At 40.9% G+C, this 16,024-nt stretch overlaps 1 protein-coding gene across 2 annotated transcripts in view; it reads left to right on the top strand.

Moving 5' to 3' along the window:
* Positions 1–678: 678 nt before the first annotated feature.
* Positions 679–16,024, top strand: part of POT1 (protection of telomeres 1) — a 63,089-nt gene continuing 47,743 nt past the window's right edge. Inside the window, exons 1-4 of one of the 2 annotated variants that reach the window (XM_081211596.1) lie at positions 679–720; positions 6,353–6,425; positions 7,593–7,684; positions 14,576–14,680. In XM_081211596.1, the coding sequence (XP_081067722.1) occupies positions 7,637–7,684; positions 14,576–14,680 (153 nt within the window). In that variant the 5' untranslated portion in view covers positions 679–720; positions 6,353–6,425; positions 7,593–7,636. Of the gene's footprint in view, positions 721–6,352; positions 6,426–7,592; positions 7,685–14,575; positions 14,681–15,774; positions 15,901–16,024 lie in introns of those variants that run through there. The other variant, XM_081211597.1, reaches the window with a different exon arrangement.

Here is a 16,024-nt window from a genome sequence, read left to right as displayed (position 1 = left end):
GATGTTGTGCTCAGTTTTTGCTTGTGGGCTTCCTGTAGACATCTGTTTCATCACTGTGAGAACAGGATGCTAGACTAGATAGGCCTTCTGTCTGCTCCAGCAGTGTTGTTCTTAGGTTATTTATTTAACATTTTATTGTTTCATAAAACTTATACACTGCTTTATTGGTAAAAACAACAACAAAGCTGTTTATCACTGGGTTAGTGCTGAGCAAGATCTAGTGACATTCTCAGCGACAGTTGCTTCAAATTTTCTTTTATGCAATAGTTTTGCCTGCCTTCTTTCTGTAGTCATCAGCTTCTTATAGATTTAAGTTAACTTGGGTTCCATTAGTTGAACACTCCTGAGAGTTGCTCCACTGATCTTTCCTACCCTAAGTATGTGAAGGCTCCCATATACATGTGAACCACTCTTGATTTGTAGGCGTTTTAAGCAGACGCTTGTAATTTAAGTGCACTTCTCAATCAGTTAAAAATTGTAACAAGTTACAGTGATACCTCGGTTTTCGAGTATCTCGGAAGCCAAATGATTCGGTACCCGAATTCCGAAAACCCAGAAGTAATTGCTTCCATTTTTGAACACGTCTTGGAAGTCGAATGACTTCCACTGTGTGTTTTTCTATTTTTTCCATTGACTTTGCCAACCGCCCTTTGCTCCTCGGTTGTTGAACGTTTCGAAAGTCCAACAGTCTTCCGGAATGGATTACATTCGACAACCGAGGTACGTACCACTGTACTTGTGAATATTTATTTTATTTATTAAATTTGTATACTGCTCCCTGTCTATTCTCACTTCCTTTTTGGAGACATAGTAGCCCTACTCTGATAGTCAGATCCTGAACAAGCTTACTTGAAAGTAAGTATTAACTGAGTGTTGCTAAAATTAAAAATATCCTGTGCTTTGTCTTATCTATATAGTCATAGCATGCTCTCTCTTTTTAGCATTGCTTTTTTATTACTGGAACCATTAGTAAACTTGAAGAAAAATATAGATGGCTTGGGAGCTTTTCATTTAAGGCATAAACTTAAAAAAGTGTTGTGATAAAAAATTTCCAGTCTGGTGACTTAATGGAGTTCTTTTTTCTTATAAAAGAATCAATGGAGTCTTCCAGATTTATGGACATTTTTCAAAAAACTGGAGGAACTGCACTACAATGTAACTTTTCTTTTTTACTTCCTCAACATAAAATCAACACAGTTTGCAGCAATAATTTTCAGCTGTCTAGTAGCTGTTTCAGAACAAGGAACACACACTGTGTTGCTCTATCTGTGGCTACAAATGTGTTCTAAATTCAAGTGCTTAGTGCTGATGGTACATTAGGCCTCTTGTATAAACTTTACAGAGTAGAACACATGAGACCAGTCTTCTTCAACATGTTTACTTTAATTTGATGATGATGATGAATTTAATTTTAAAGCCTTTTATCATTACTGGCACTTGGGGATGTAAGCTGAGAATAGTACTGTTAAACTTGAATTTTGTTTGCTGTGGAAAAAAGCTTTTCAGCGAGAACATGCAATTCAGTCATCATTACTGTTTCTTTGCTACTTTTATCTCCATGTACAGCATAAAGCCAAATATTGTATTTTCGTGTCACAGCAAACTGAGGATTGCAAAAGAATCAATACAACCTTTTACTCTTTATGTAGGGTAAAATGGTGGTTAAAAAGACTCATGAATTTTTGTGATGTCAGGTATTTTTAATTCACGCTCTTCTCCAGGAATACCTTTTTATCTCTAGCGCTTGAAGATCACAGTAGTTATCTTCATACATTGGAGACATTCCTTGTATATAGTGCTTCAGGAGAGGTATGGAGGGTGTAAGGAGGTCCAAGGCTCAATATCAATTTTCGATTAATAAGCTGCAGTTTGGGAAGAGAGCTTTTTGACAGTGACCCTGGCAACATATCAGTGTTTCAGCTAGCACTTCCACCTTCCTTCAGTGAAGCATGGAGAATGGTTGTAGGGTATACAGTGTGCCTTCTGCTTGGATTGAAAGCCACACGTTGCAAAAAGGGCTGCAGCCTTCTTTCTTTCTTTTTTAACTGTGGCCACACCTGCCAGCATGCATGTCCCGTCCTCCTGCTGGGGGTTCAAGAGTGAATATGGCCCTCTGGTCAAGAAACGTTAGTCACTTGCTGAGGGGGGCATTTAAACAACCAGTGTTCAAAATTAGCGAGTTGCCAGGTGCATTTTGCACCTGGTTTTTACCACGTGTGACCAATTGATGCTGCCTGGGCACCAGGATAGTACCTGACATCACCGTCTGGAGGTGCATGCCTGGGGATCATTGGATCTTGACTGTTTTCACACACTCATACCCTGCCCTGTAGAATTCTACCAGATTTATTTTATCTGCACTATCGGAATGAATTTGAGGGACCAAAATGCTTTTTCTGTGCAGGAGTAGTCACCATTAGGAAAAAGAGGTCTGAATAGGACCTGGATCAAGTGACCTTTCTTCTTTAAATCCTCAAAGTTCTTAACTCGGCTCAAGGTTATCATCTGAACTGGCCAGATGTTTAACTGAGAATTAATCACAGTTGGTCCATCATTTGAAAAATCAGGCCTTTGAGCTGACTTACCCCAAAATAGTAACTAGACATTTCATTTTGGCAACCGTAACGTTGGTTTAAGAATCCATTTGGCATCTAGCTTATATATATCTGAGTTTCTAACACTGCTGATGACATGTGACACCCTTATTAAAACATCTGCACTGGCTGCCCATCTACTACTGAGCCAGGTTCAAAGTCTTTGTGTTAATTTACAAGGCACTGTACAACTTAAGTCCAGGGTACCTTATGGGTCACCTAAACCCTTATATCTTAGCTTGTTTACTAAGACCATCTGCAGGAGAGTTGTTTTTTATCCCCCAAGTTGTCAAGGCGTATCTGACAACAAGAAGAAACCAAGTGTTTAGTGTCATCAGCCCAGTCCTGTGGAATGTATTGGTACAGGAATATAATCTATGGCTGATTTCTAAAGTAGATACGGGGCACCGAGGTGGAGATGGGGCGGGGGGGAGAATGCCTTTTAAAGTTGTTAAAGATCACTGCCACAGTTGGTTTGTGTTCAAAGAGAGGCCATTTCTCGTTATTCTGGCGCTGGTGCAAAATATATGTTCAGTACTCCATTTGATTGTGATAGATAATTTCCTCCGAGGAAACTTGCCTCATGGTGAGGAGAGAATTTAATGCATCTGAAAGCTGCCTGAAGAAGCAAACAAACTAGGTGACTGTGAAAGGCTGGCACAAAGAACACGGTTAACAAGGAAACTAGCTCTTGTTAATTTGACAGAAGCAGTTATTGGGGCATCTGCTAATGTGCCAGGGATTGCTCTGGAGGACGCACATCTGCTTTCTACCTGGAAGCAGCTTTCAAATATATTATGATGATCACAGTGGTTGTACTGCATATTTACTGTTGTTCAAGTGTGATTGCCGTGTAATACATAGGCTCAGAACAGACAAATATATCCTTGGTGTACAAGCAGAGATGCCAGAGGAAAAAAGGCAAGTTGTAATTCAGGCAGTTTAATACACAGGTCTGTTAACTACTCCTGACTCCTTCAGCTGTGTATAACATGTGCAGCATTCAAGAAATTGCACTATTCTTGAGAGAGACAAAGAATATGCCATGTATCAAGCCAGGGGAGGAAAATTATTTCCGGATCTGGCCCACATTCTGAATTGGGTAGCTTGGAGCATCCCCACAGTTTCCTTGCTTTTTTGCAGTACTCCCAAGCAGTGTTGGAAGCTCAGATATATAAGCTAGGTGCCAAATGGCTCCTTAAACCAGGGTTACAGTTGCTGAAACAGAATGCCTATTTGCCATTTTGGGGCCAGACTGATTGACAGTCGTCGTTTCTGTACAACCTTTTGGTTCCTGAAATTCGTTATGCAGCTAAAGTATCACAGATAGAATTCTCAGGATGTGTTGCTAATACAGTGGTATCTCGGGTTAAGAACTTAATTCGTTCCGGAGGTCCGTTCTTAGCCTGAAACTGTTCTTAACCTGAAGCATCACTTTAGCTAATGGGGCCTCCTGCTGCTGCCACGCTGCCGGAGCACGATTTCTGTTCTCATCCTGAAGCAGAGTTCTTAACCAGAGTTACTATTTCTGGGTTAGCGGAGTCTGTAACCTGAAGCGTATGTAACCCAAGGTACCACTGTATGTGAAAACAGTCAAGATCCAAGAATCCCCAGGTATGCATCTCCAAGATAGTGCAGACATCAGGTGCCATCCTGGCACCCAGACATCTTTATTGGTCACAAGTGACCGACAGCCAGGTGCGAAATACGCCTGGTGAATTTTGAACACTGCTCCCAAGTACAAAGTGAAACAGATCTGCAGGGACCATATTTGCCCACTCTTCTACCCCAAGGTTGGGATGAAAGGTTGGGCACATCATGATCCGCAGAGAGCAGTGGAAAATTCACCATGGCAAGCTTAAAACTGTGGACTTTTGGTTGGTCTATCCTGAGAAATCATAGAATCTTAGAGTTGTACAAAATCTTTTTTTTTTTTAAGAATCATAGAATCATACCATTGCAAGGGACCCCAGGGGTCATTTGGTCCAACCCCCTGAAATGCAGGAATCTCAGCTAAAGCATCCATGACAGATGGCCACCCAACCTCTACTTAAAAGCTTCCAAGGAAGGAGAGACCAAATGCAGAAGCTAGGTTTGGAGCCCAAATTTGTGGCATTGTTATGCTTATGTGATGCTCTGCTGAAGAAAGGGGAGGTGATTTTTACACATTCCTGCTCCTCCTGCCCCCGAAAATCTGCTCTGGATTGTTGGGGGACCCTCCAGAACAGCATGGCTAGGTTTTGCTAGTCACTACAGAGTGAAACAGCAAAAATTAAGTTTCTGGGACTTTGTTAAGTGGGAATTGCTGGGCAAATGTTCCTCCCACAAATGGAAGGAGCCTTTCCATTCACAGAACAATGACTCTAGATCCAGCCCAATAATTTTTAAAGATATTTTTTATAACAGTATTGAAACATGACACAGTTTGACAAACTATTTGGTTACATGAGAACTGTTCATGTAAATAAATAAACATTTACTGAATTCTAAACACCAAACTCCTTAAAAGTTAAAGGCTGCCATGGCATAGGTTCAGATGGGCCATGTTTTTTCATATGCACAGGAATTAATCCTTAGTTGAGAGAGGGGGATATGCAGAGCAAGAAAGAGCAGTATTTCAGGCATTCAGGCTGAAAATTCTTGGGCATTTGGGCTGAAAATTCTTGGGCGAAAAGTGTGTAGACAGCTGGGGGTCCTCCACTAGACCCACATCCTAACATCACAGTGTGCAACTAGGTGTGTACATTCCATTCAAATTGTCCTGCTTTGAGTGGGAAGGTCTGGAGTGGGCTACAAAGGGCATTAAGCTGACCAGGTTAAAAGCCTGTTTACACACAGGAGCTCTGATAATACAGCAGTGTTTCCTAAACTTGGGTCTCCAGCTGTTTTTGGACTACAACTCCCAGCATCCCTGACCTGCTAGCTAGGGATGATGGGAGTCCAACAACAGCTGGATACCCGTGTTTGGGAAACACTGTAATACAGGATCCCTGATTGTGCGGAAGCTCCTAAGCCAGGTGTGAAGAACCTGTGGCCCTCCAGATGTTACTAAACTACACCTCCCATTATCCTTGGCAGTTATTGGCTGGGGGTGATGGAAGCTGTAGTTTGGCAATCTCTGGAGGGCCACAGATTCCCCACCTCTGCTCAAGACTTGTTTAACCAAACGTGCTTAAAATGTCCCTTCAGACTTTCCCACAGGGATATTGGAGCATGGGGCTGGCACAAGGGTTAGGAATGGAGGCTAAACACCTGAGGAGGGTTTAAGTTTGTCATGTTTTATGCAGAGCACAAATGAATATGGGATGTAGTTGGAGTAGGAGTGGCCATCATGCAGTTGGAAGCCTAGCTTTTGTTGGTCAGCTGCACACCATAAAAATGAATGTTGCCATTTATTTGGAACTTATTGAGGACTCTCTGTTCTACCAACATTCTTTGGTCCAGAAAGTAGCGGACAGATATTGAGCAATTGGTCCCGCCATGCTTCCCCATTTCTAAAATGAGACTGACAATTGACTGCTCAGGATTGCAGTTAGGTTGTTAGGTACAGATGAAGAAAGCAATTATAGGTTTGTATATTTTATGAAGCACTTTGTTAATTGTTCTGCCACTGTAAAACCTGATGTGACGCTGCTGTTGCAGAGATCATGCACATATCCGAAAGGTCTGGGTCAAGTAATGAATATCATTGATATTTTCTATTGGAAATATTTTTGACTTGCTAATTAGGACCCCCCCCCCCCAATTTCTCATTTCAGGGAACAGTTGCTGCTTCCTATCCATTAAGTAAAGTGGGAAACGGGACATCTTTCTTCAAGATTATACTTCAAGGTATTTTAACATATAGTTATTGGTTGTGCTAGTTGTGCACCACAGGCAAAAGTTGTGGGACTGCAATAATGGGGATAATAACAGATATAGTGGAAGATCTAAAAACAACAACTACCCAGTGTCATATGCTTTTACAAATGGGAGAGATAATTTATTTGAGGAGGCATCTGGAATTCTGAACTAAAAAAGTATTTTTCAAATTATAATATTATTTATTTAACTTCACTTTTAAAACAAAGTACCTCAAACCACTTTACAACAGAAAAGGAATAGCAAATACAGTAAAACCAACATGACACTAAGAGAGCAAAATCTGAAGCATTCATATTTTTGAAAAAGGAAGACCTAAAACATCCCATCCCACTAAGGAGACCATGGATTATCAAAAACTAAAGGCCTACTGAAAAAGAAATGTTTTTGCCTGGGCCTAAATAAGTAATGGTGGCTGCTCCCTTGGGAGAGCATTCCATAACTGGGGAGTCGTGACTGAGAAGCCTGCTCTTTTGGCAATACCTCCCTTGCAGGGGGCACACAAAGAAGGGCCTTGAATGATAAGCTCTTGCTCTGGGTTGGTTCATAGGAGGAGAGGTGTCCTGGAGTTACTGGGGTCCTGAGTTGTAGAAGGCTTTATAGGTCAAAACCAGCACTTTCAATCAAGCCAGGAAATGAATTGGAAGCTTGCCATCTTGCCATCTCACTGCTGAATTCGGCCCCTTCTGTAATTTCCAAACCATCTTCAAAGGCAGCCCTACATATTATACATTGCAGCAATCTATCCTATAAGTTACCAGAGCATAGACAACAGAGGCTAGGCCTTCCTCTACCCTTTTTAAATTTTCACAGTCCTTATCACACATCTTGCCTTTTGATGTTGGTCCTCGCCAGCAAGGTTATCTGGACTTTCAACTACAACCTGCTGCTGTATGCTTCATTGATTGCCTGGTAGACTAGAGCTCATTTTGTGGTCCTTACTCTGGCCTTTTGGGAGCCGCCTTATGTACATAGATTCCCCCCCCCCCTTAGTTTCATAGCTCACAGGCTTGAGTGTATTTTAATGTCCCTGGCCTCTCAACATTTCCGATACCCTTGTGAAATCAGAGCTTCAAGACTTTTCTTTAGTATATTCAGATAAATGTTACAGTGTCACTGTTCCTGTGTGTCTTTCAGAGTCAGAAAACCCATGTTCTAAGGCCGGTGCTCTCAATACTTATATGTTTGGGAAGTTGGCAGAGGATTGTGCCAGCGTTGTACATCAAGGGGTAAATGCTTTTATTTCTTTCATTCTTAGATGTTTATTTCTTCTTGTGAACTGTTTTTCTACTGATCTTGTTGACCTAAGTGTGTTTACACGATCAATGCATGCGGCTGCCTTTTTGACCGGGTTAAGGTGCTGACTGGTGTTTAAATGAGTAGCCTCTGTGGCCCGAAATCCCTGGGTGCTATTCACCCACGTATTTCGTGTATTAAAGCTGTATTTGTGTTCCTTTTCGTCGCTGGAATCTGATACAGTACTGTTTGCTTGAACAGCACTATGGCATCACCTAATGGCAAAACAGAAAGAAACACCTCTTCAAAATAGTACTCTTGTCTTCCACCTCAGTGACAGGGAATCAGATGTTGTCGGATTCCAGCTTCCATCAGCCCCAGCCAACATGACCAGTGGTTGGGGAGGAGCACAAGTTTCCAACCCTTGCTGTAGTTACTTACATACGCAACAGGTCACTGAGATCTGCTCTGCAGGACAGTTTTTCCTTCAAGGCCTAAGGATCTCAGAAGCCTGCTCCACAGTAATGCATAGCAGGTGAATTTACAGTGTCTGAAAGTCGCCAGGCGCATTTTGCTTAATGTCTGCACCATTTGGAGCTGCATGCCTCAGGATCCTGGGATCTTGACTGTTTTCACACACTAGCAACACATCCTGTAGCATTCTGTCTGTGATATTCTAATGGCACAATCGGAATGAATTTCAGGAACCAAAAAGTTGTATTGAAAAACATGACTTTTGATCCATCTGGCCCCCCAAATGGCAACTAGACATTCTGTTTTGGCAACTGTAACTCTGTCTTAAGGAGCCATTTGGCTCCCAGCTTATATATTTGAGATTCTATCACTGGTTAGTGGGGCTGCCTGTTCCATGGAACAGCATTCCTGTTGAGATACAGGAGACACCCATTATCTACACTTTCTGGAACAACTGGGATTGCCTTTAAAACTGTTTTCCAGCTTTAACTGCCTGAATATCTATTTAGCCTCTTTTTCTGAAGTCCCAGTATGAGCCATGGGTAGTCTTCAACTAAGTTCTTTTCAAAGTAGACCCATTGAAATTAATGTCCATGACTAAGTTAGGTCTATTAATTTCAGTAGGTCAACCCCAAGAAAACTTTACTTATTGAATTTATATACCGCCCTATACCCAGAGGTCTTAGGGTGGTTTACAGAAAAGATCACAATATATAAAATCAAAATAAGAAAAATAACCCAATAATAACTCCCTCCCCAAATAGAGCCACATTTCAAAAGGGTATTGGGTAGCTGAACACTCCGTTTTTCCTAAATGCCCTTTATAAGTAAACATATTAAGATTGTAGGTATCTGCCCAGTTGAAACTTATGGTAATTACCAGTCATGCCTCTGTCTTTCTATTGAGTTTTTCCCCCATTTGTAATGAGCAGCTTTGCTTGCTGACTTTTATCCCAGCACAGCAGAAGATGTGTAAAAGGGGGGGGGGGGGAGAGGCCCTGTGGTAGTGGTGGTCTACCTGCCAGTATTATAGTATAGATTGGGCACTGAGAAATGATTTCAAGTTAACTCTTCTACCACATCGTTTAAAGTGTCTGAAACTTAATTAGCGCTTTGCGCCCTTCTTGATAAAAGGAGAAGTAGTAAAACAAGGCCCAAAGCACCAATTAGGAGATCACAGAGATCAGTACTGAGGACCTGTACTGGAAACTACAGCCCTTGAGCTGGAAACTTCAAACAGAGTTGAACTAGCATCAGAGTATTCACACCTCCCTTGTGTCTTGAGCCGTGGTTATGTGGACTTGTGCGTGTGGTTTTTAAGAGGCTTACTATGAATATGATAGAGGGAGGATAATCTCAGTTCCTTTAAAAAAAACACAAAATTTTAAACACAAAAAACAGGCCATTTTAGCAAGCCTGTTGAACTTTCTTTTTAAAAGTCATTGATTTAAATAGTAAATTGCGATGCAAGGAATTTGGGGTTCCCCAATGGGAGACGTAAACGGTAACATAGAAAAGGGTATATGCATATTATGTTGCTCCTATGAATACCACTATTTTCAAAAAATTACTGTATATGGCACCAAATGTGCTTGATGCTTGCATATTAAGCATATGTAGAAGATATGCTGGTGTTATGAATTTCTGTATTGGTAATGGGTGCATTTCATAATTTAGTGCCAAGAGCAAAAGCACCATTCTTCGTGAACTATACACTCAAGTTGCGGAGCCGTTCTGGTGTAAAACTTTAAAAAAATTAGATTACATTCTGAACTACTTCATTCTGCACCAGTATAAAATTTAGTCTAGTCAGCTGTCCAACCCTTACTTGGCAACCAAGCTCCAAAATAACTTATGCATGCAGTAACATCTGAAAATGCTGGAATGGGAATGAAATATCCAGGAGCATAGCTCTTTTGGTTTATGACTTACTTTACACCAATTTTAGAAATATACATTGCAGTCCTGTGTGTGGCTCTTCGGAATATATGCCATGTTGAGTTCATTGGAAATTCCTCCACTCATTCTTTCAATTTCTATACTGCCCATCATCCGAGGATCACAGGGTAGTTTACAGTATAAAAACACAAAAATACAAACCATGGTAACAAGCAAAAACACCCACCCACCCCAGTTTAAACAGCCAGATTGTTTAATTAGCCAAAGGCTCAATAAAAGACAGTTTAAAATCACTTCTTTGAAATATCAAGCAGATATTGTGCCTGAGTTAGGTGCCTTTTTGATAACTAAGTAAGATTGTCCACAAATGCTTAAGGTTTCCCCTCCCCATTTCTTAAAGGCAGGTTGTGGTAAGAAACTTTACCCATGGATTTTTTAGTTGTTTTGTTACAGAGTTATTTCTCATTTTTTATTGAAAGGAAGATGGAGCAGTGGCATAACTAACTCCTCTGCCCCCCTCCCAAAATGGTGGTACAGAATAAAATTCATTGCACCCCGGTAATTCCATTGCACATTAAGCTTTGTTGGAATTTGTTCTAATCCTTTTTAAACAATTGAATCTGTCTGTATCACTTAAGTTAGCAGTCTCCCACCCACCCTGGAAAAACATTAAGGTTTGGGGTTTTCAGTCATTTAAAAGAATATCATCAGAGACTGCTGAAGTAGCAAAAAGAGCAATCATAGCACCGCAGTTTGCTAAAAACTCAGCCTTAATCGGAAAGCTCTTTTATTTATTGTAATCAAGTAAACACACGGACAAAAGATATGCAGTAAAAGCTAACGGGAGTGTTGTTGGTACAAGATTGAATGCAAAAGATGAAGCGCTGAGGCTAAAATGCTTCTCAGGAAGAGCACATCCATCTGGAAGTACTTAGGGGGCGCAGGCAAAATTGAGACGGCACTTTAAAACTCAGACAATGCCAGGAATAACTAAGGTAAAGGAGCCTTTAACTTGCATTGCAATTCCCTGTGCTCAGTTTCATTTTCTCAGGTATCTAGCTTAGTTTCCCTGCCTGTCAGTAGTGCAGTCTATCAACCTTCTCTTTCACCCCCTCCCTGCTTCCATGGGAGTTTGCCGGGTAATAAGCTGAGGGATGAGAGGCAACATGGATAGCTCTCTTTTCCTCTTTCTTTCTCTTTAACCTGACTGCTAATGGTCCAATAACTGCTGACATGTGCAATCTTAGATGGCAAGTGCATGCAGAAAATCCAGTACCTTTAACTTCTTCACTGCTGAAAGATATCCTCAGAGCAAGCAGGTGGATCTGGGCCAGCACTGAAGATGTTAATATACAGGGCATTTGACTCTCAGAAAGAGAGAGAGAGCACTTAAATCTAGCCACCAGCTTGGCTTGACTTAACTAGAAACAGCATTGTTTCTGTAACTCCTTTGAGTCAATAGGGATAAACAAGGTGCTATGTTTGGACATAACAAGAAAGCAGTGAAACAGTATTTCAGTAGTTTGATGCCCTGCTTCTTAATTGCTTTTCTACTAAAGAAGGCTGACCCTGAGAAAGCCACAGTTCACATACGGTTTTCTAAACAAAGCCTGTCCCGTCAATAATTTTACCTGTGCAAGGCAAGCTGAAATAAATATAGCTGGGCAAAACTTGCAAGTGTACTTTTCCAAAAGTTGCAGTTGGTGCTGGTAACAAGGTAATTTTCTGGGAGATCCTGAGCTAAGAAACTTAGCTCTTCAAGCAGTATTTAAATTTTGGCGCTTGCCTTTTGAAAGTTATGTCCATGTTTCTTAGTAACTTGGGAATACAATTACAGAATGTAAATGTATTCTCTTTTATTCTCTACACATTTTCTGTTTATGTTTGCAGGCTGGGAACCTGTGGCCCCTCTGGCTGTTACTGAACTACAGTTCTTTTCATCCCCTCTCATGCGCTCTGGGATGATTGGAGGTGGAGTCCAAGAACATTTGAAGGACCACAGATTCCTCTCCCTGATCTGCATAGTCAACAATCTATTTGAATGATGTGTTAATTTAACAGTTCTGCAGTTTGTTATTCATTCCCCAAAATCATCAATATAAATGATACGTTACTACATTTGATTTTGATTATTCAACACGCCAGTCTTTGAGAGTGATAGATCATTAACATTTGGCAAGAGGATGCTACCTGGCGCTGATTGTGGTTGGGCGTCCAAAAACATCTGCCAAGCTACAGGTTTTCACACTTGCTTTGGATAATGGGTTTCTCTTTCCTGTTCTTGTTCAAAGTGAGCTTTAAATACCATGTACTTAGTGTTAGAAATTCAGATATATAAGCTAGGTGCCAAATGGCTCCTTAAACCAAGGTTACAGTTGCCAAAGCAGAATGCCTAGTTGCCATTTTGGTTCCTGAAATTCATTATGATTGTGCAGATAAAATGTAACTGATAGAATTCTGGAGGATGTGGTATTAGTGTGTCAAAACAGTCAAGATGCAGTGATCCCCAAGCATGTACCTCCAGATGGTGGAGCTGTCAGGCAACATCCTTTCACCCAGGCATCTTCACTTGGTTGCAAGTGGCCAATAGGTGCTAAATGTGCCTAGCTAATTTTTTTACTGGAAAAACAAATATGAAGTGTTGTGTTTAAGCCCTCTGTGGGATAAGTATATATTGAATTTTGTGTATACCACTATCCCTCTGTGGTAGTTTTTGTTTTGTGAATGGTGCCACGGACCCCCTGGGTGGGTTTCGCAGAGCCATTGGGGTCCGCAGACCCCCGATCGGGGACCACTGCTCTATCATATCCCCCCATTTTTATTTTAATCTAAAAATCTGCAAATGGTACACAACCCTCCTGAGTCTCCATTTGCCATGTTGGATGGATCAGACAGGGACCTCATAATAACAGAATCAAGTAATAGTGAATTGCTAACTATACTTTCTGATTTGGGCCACTAATCGGAGAGAGTGAAGTTTGACTATGTTGTACTGAAATGAATCAGATTTCAGTGTAGAACTTATATTGATTTTAGTGGGATGCATTTACCTAACTTCATGTAGATTGCATCCCCTTTTTGACATTAGCTTTCAAAAAAAAAAAAAAACATGCACAGAAAGAGTTTATCCTTTGTCACTTTCCTGTAGAAATCAGAAAATGTGTGTATGTATTTTACTTTTCCTGTTTGAATAATAACTTTCTACACTACTTATTCTTGCAAACTGGTACATAACCTCCACCCCCAATCCGGGACTATTTTATGCTAGTGTTATTCCATTATTGCTTCAGCTTAGATTTCAAATCACTGACATTTCTTTTTTTTAAAAAAAACAAAAAACCCACACTACTTAAAAATGCTATAATGGAAAGTGCCATTACAAAAGTCAGTCTCCATAAAATGACATCCTTTGACATTAACGTCAGTTTGGCTGTTGAGCAAATACTTTATTTGTATAGGAGGAAGCAGAGGGATTGCAGTAACTATTTTTCTTTCTGATTTATACAACTGGCAAAGAGACCTTTTAGAATTGAGTTTTGCAGTCATCTCAGAATTTTTATAACAAATATCTTCTATAAGTGACTTAGATTGTTCATCACCTTTCAAGCTATTTGAATTTTTCAGCTTGCTAATATTGTTTTGTTGGAAGAGTTGTTGCCCCCCCCCCCCCCAATCTTCACAGTACTGAAAAGGCCATTTTGCTCACTCCAGTAGTCAGAAATCAGAAACCAGTTCTTCGGTGCATTTTTCAAAAAGTGCCATTTAAGTTCCATATGATTGATCCTCTTGATTTATCAACTTCTTGTTTGTCGCAGATAAAATATTTAGCTACTCTTTTGTTATGTAAATACTGGCAACATTCAGACCATGAAGCCCTAGTGTTATGAAAGATGAATTGTGAGTTTTCGTAATGTAACATCTAAGTTCACTGATGACCTGCAGATCATTGGAACACCTGTGTTTGCTAAAATATGTAATTTGAATCATAGAATTGTAGAGTTGGAAGGGACCGCAAGAGTCATTTAGTCCAGCCCCCTGCAAATGCAGGAATCTCAAGAATTAATTTTAAAATGATTGATACCATTTGATTTTTGACAGTGGGTAATAGCTAATTCTCAGGGTAGATTCATTGAAATCTATAGATATGTCCATTATTTTAGTGGGTCTGCTCCAAATATGACTAACATTGAATATTCCCCCATGCAATTCTTGATTTAAACTATTTCGATGGAGATCACTGAAGGCCTTGTTTTTCCCAAACACTATCCCAGCTAAAGTTAATGACACATTTCAGTGGAAATTTTAGACCTGTACATAAATATTTCATATTGAAACTTTGGTTGCATCATACCTTTACATTTTTCTTTTCCAGAGGCTTTGCTACTCAGCAGGGATTTGTCATATTTTCTGAAGATCCAGAGAAATGTTTCATCAAATGATCTGATCACTAAGGACTCCAAAAATATGATAACAAATAGCAATAATGATGCATTTTTTCTCTCTCTCTATAGGACATCATAGTGGTAGCTGGATTCAGCATGGCTAAGTCCACCAGTGATGCTGATGGGCATTGCTGTCGGCTAGAAGTCTCTGACGAAGCTGGGTCAACTATTTATGTATGTTTTTCAAGCTTTTCTTCTCTCCCTTCACTCCAAAACTTTCTTAATAAGAGAGTCTGAGAGGCTGTGGATTACTAAAAAGCACATCAAGGTCTACTTTAAAAAGATAGAAGAACTTTACCCTTCAGCATACTAACAACTGAGATTCAGAGAAAACCCTTGGCTACAGCTGAGTGTCTAAGGGGGCTTTAGACTTGCATTTGTGTATCAAACAGCAACCCACCAGAAATCTTAGAATTGGAAATGGACCACAAGGGTCATCTAGTGCTACTCCCTACAACGCAGGAATATTTTGCACAATGTGGGGCTCAAACCCACAACCTTGAGATTAAGAGTCTCATGCTTTACCAACTGAGCTATCTCTGGTGATAAAGACTCAGATGGCAGCAATCACAGAGTTCATGGCATGTGGGAAACTATTTTTGATACTGAACAGGGTTTCTGAGCAATCTGACACACTACACGGGCCGCTGCTGCCCAAAGGGAAGAAAGTTAGCATTACTCAAATACTTTGAAATGTGTGTAGCTCATACAGCTCTGTCTCTTTAGCAGTGTTTATAGGGTAGTTTTGTTGTTGTTGTTGTTTAGTCGTTTAGTTATTTCCGACTCCTCATGACCCCCTGGACCAGAGCACGCCAGGCACTTCTGTCTTCCACTGCCTCCCGCAGTTTGGTCAGACTCATGCTGGTAGCTTCGAGAACACCATCCAACCATCTTGTCTTCTGTCGTCCCCTTCTCCTAGTGCCCTCCATCTTTCCCAACATCAGGGTCTTTTCCAGGGAGTCTTCTCTTCTCATGAGGTGGCCAAAGTATTGGAGCCTCAGCTTCACGATCTGTCCTTCCAGTGAGCACTCAGGGCTGATTTCCTTCAGAATGGATAGGCTTGATCTTCTTGCAGTCCATGGGACTCTCCAGAGTCTCCTCCAGCACCATAATTCAAAAGCATCAATTATTCGGCGATCAGCCTTCTTTATGGTCCAGCTCTCACAGTTTTAGAAATGTGTAAAGTCCTATTACTTCTCTTTCTCTACATAAAAATGTAAGGCTGCCATTGCTGGGCCTCCATTGGAGGATTTGTAGAGCCACATCACAATCCTGGATTTGCATGATGTTGGGGCAGGGGAGCAAACATGAGGCAGGATTTAAGATGGAGTTTTAAAGAACAGCAAAAAGTTTGCGTAAAGCAGAAATAGAGGGACACAGAGGAGCTGGGGCAGGTAAGGGGCTTGAAGGGGCTGTGAGGGAGTGCAGGGCTTGAGGGAGCGGAGCTGCAGAGATAGAGAGGCCGGAGTTGCTTTGTAGGAATGGGGAGGCTGAAGGAGGTGATGGCGGATTTGGGTG

This window comes from Podarcis bocagei (genome assembly GCF_964188305.1).
Source record: "Podarcis bocagei genome assembly, chromosome: 10".
Classification (NCBI taxonomy): Eukaryota; Metazoa; Chordata; class Lepidosauria; order Squamata; family Lacertidae; genus Podarcis; species Podarcis bocagei.
Note: the sequence above shows the minus strand (reverse complement) of the source record. Positions and strands in the feature narration are given on the sequence as shown.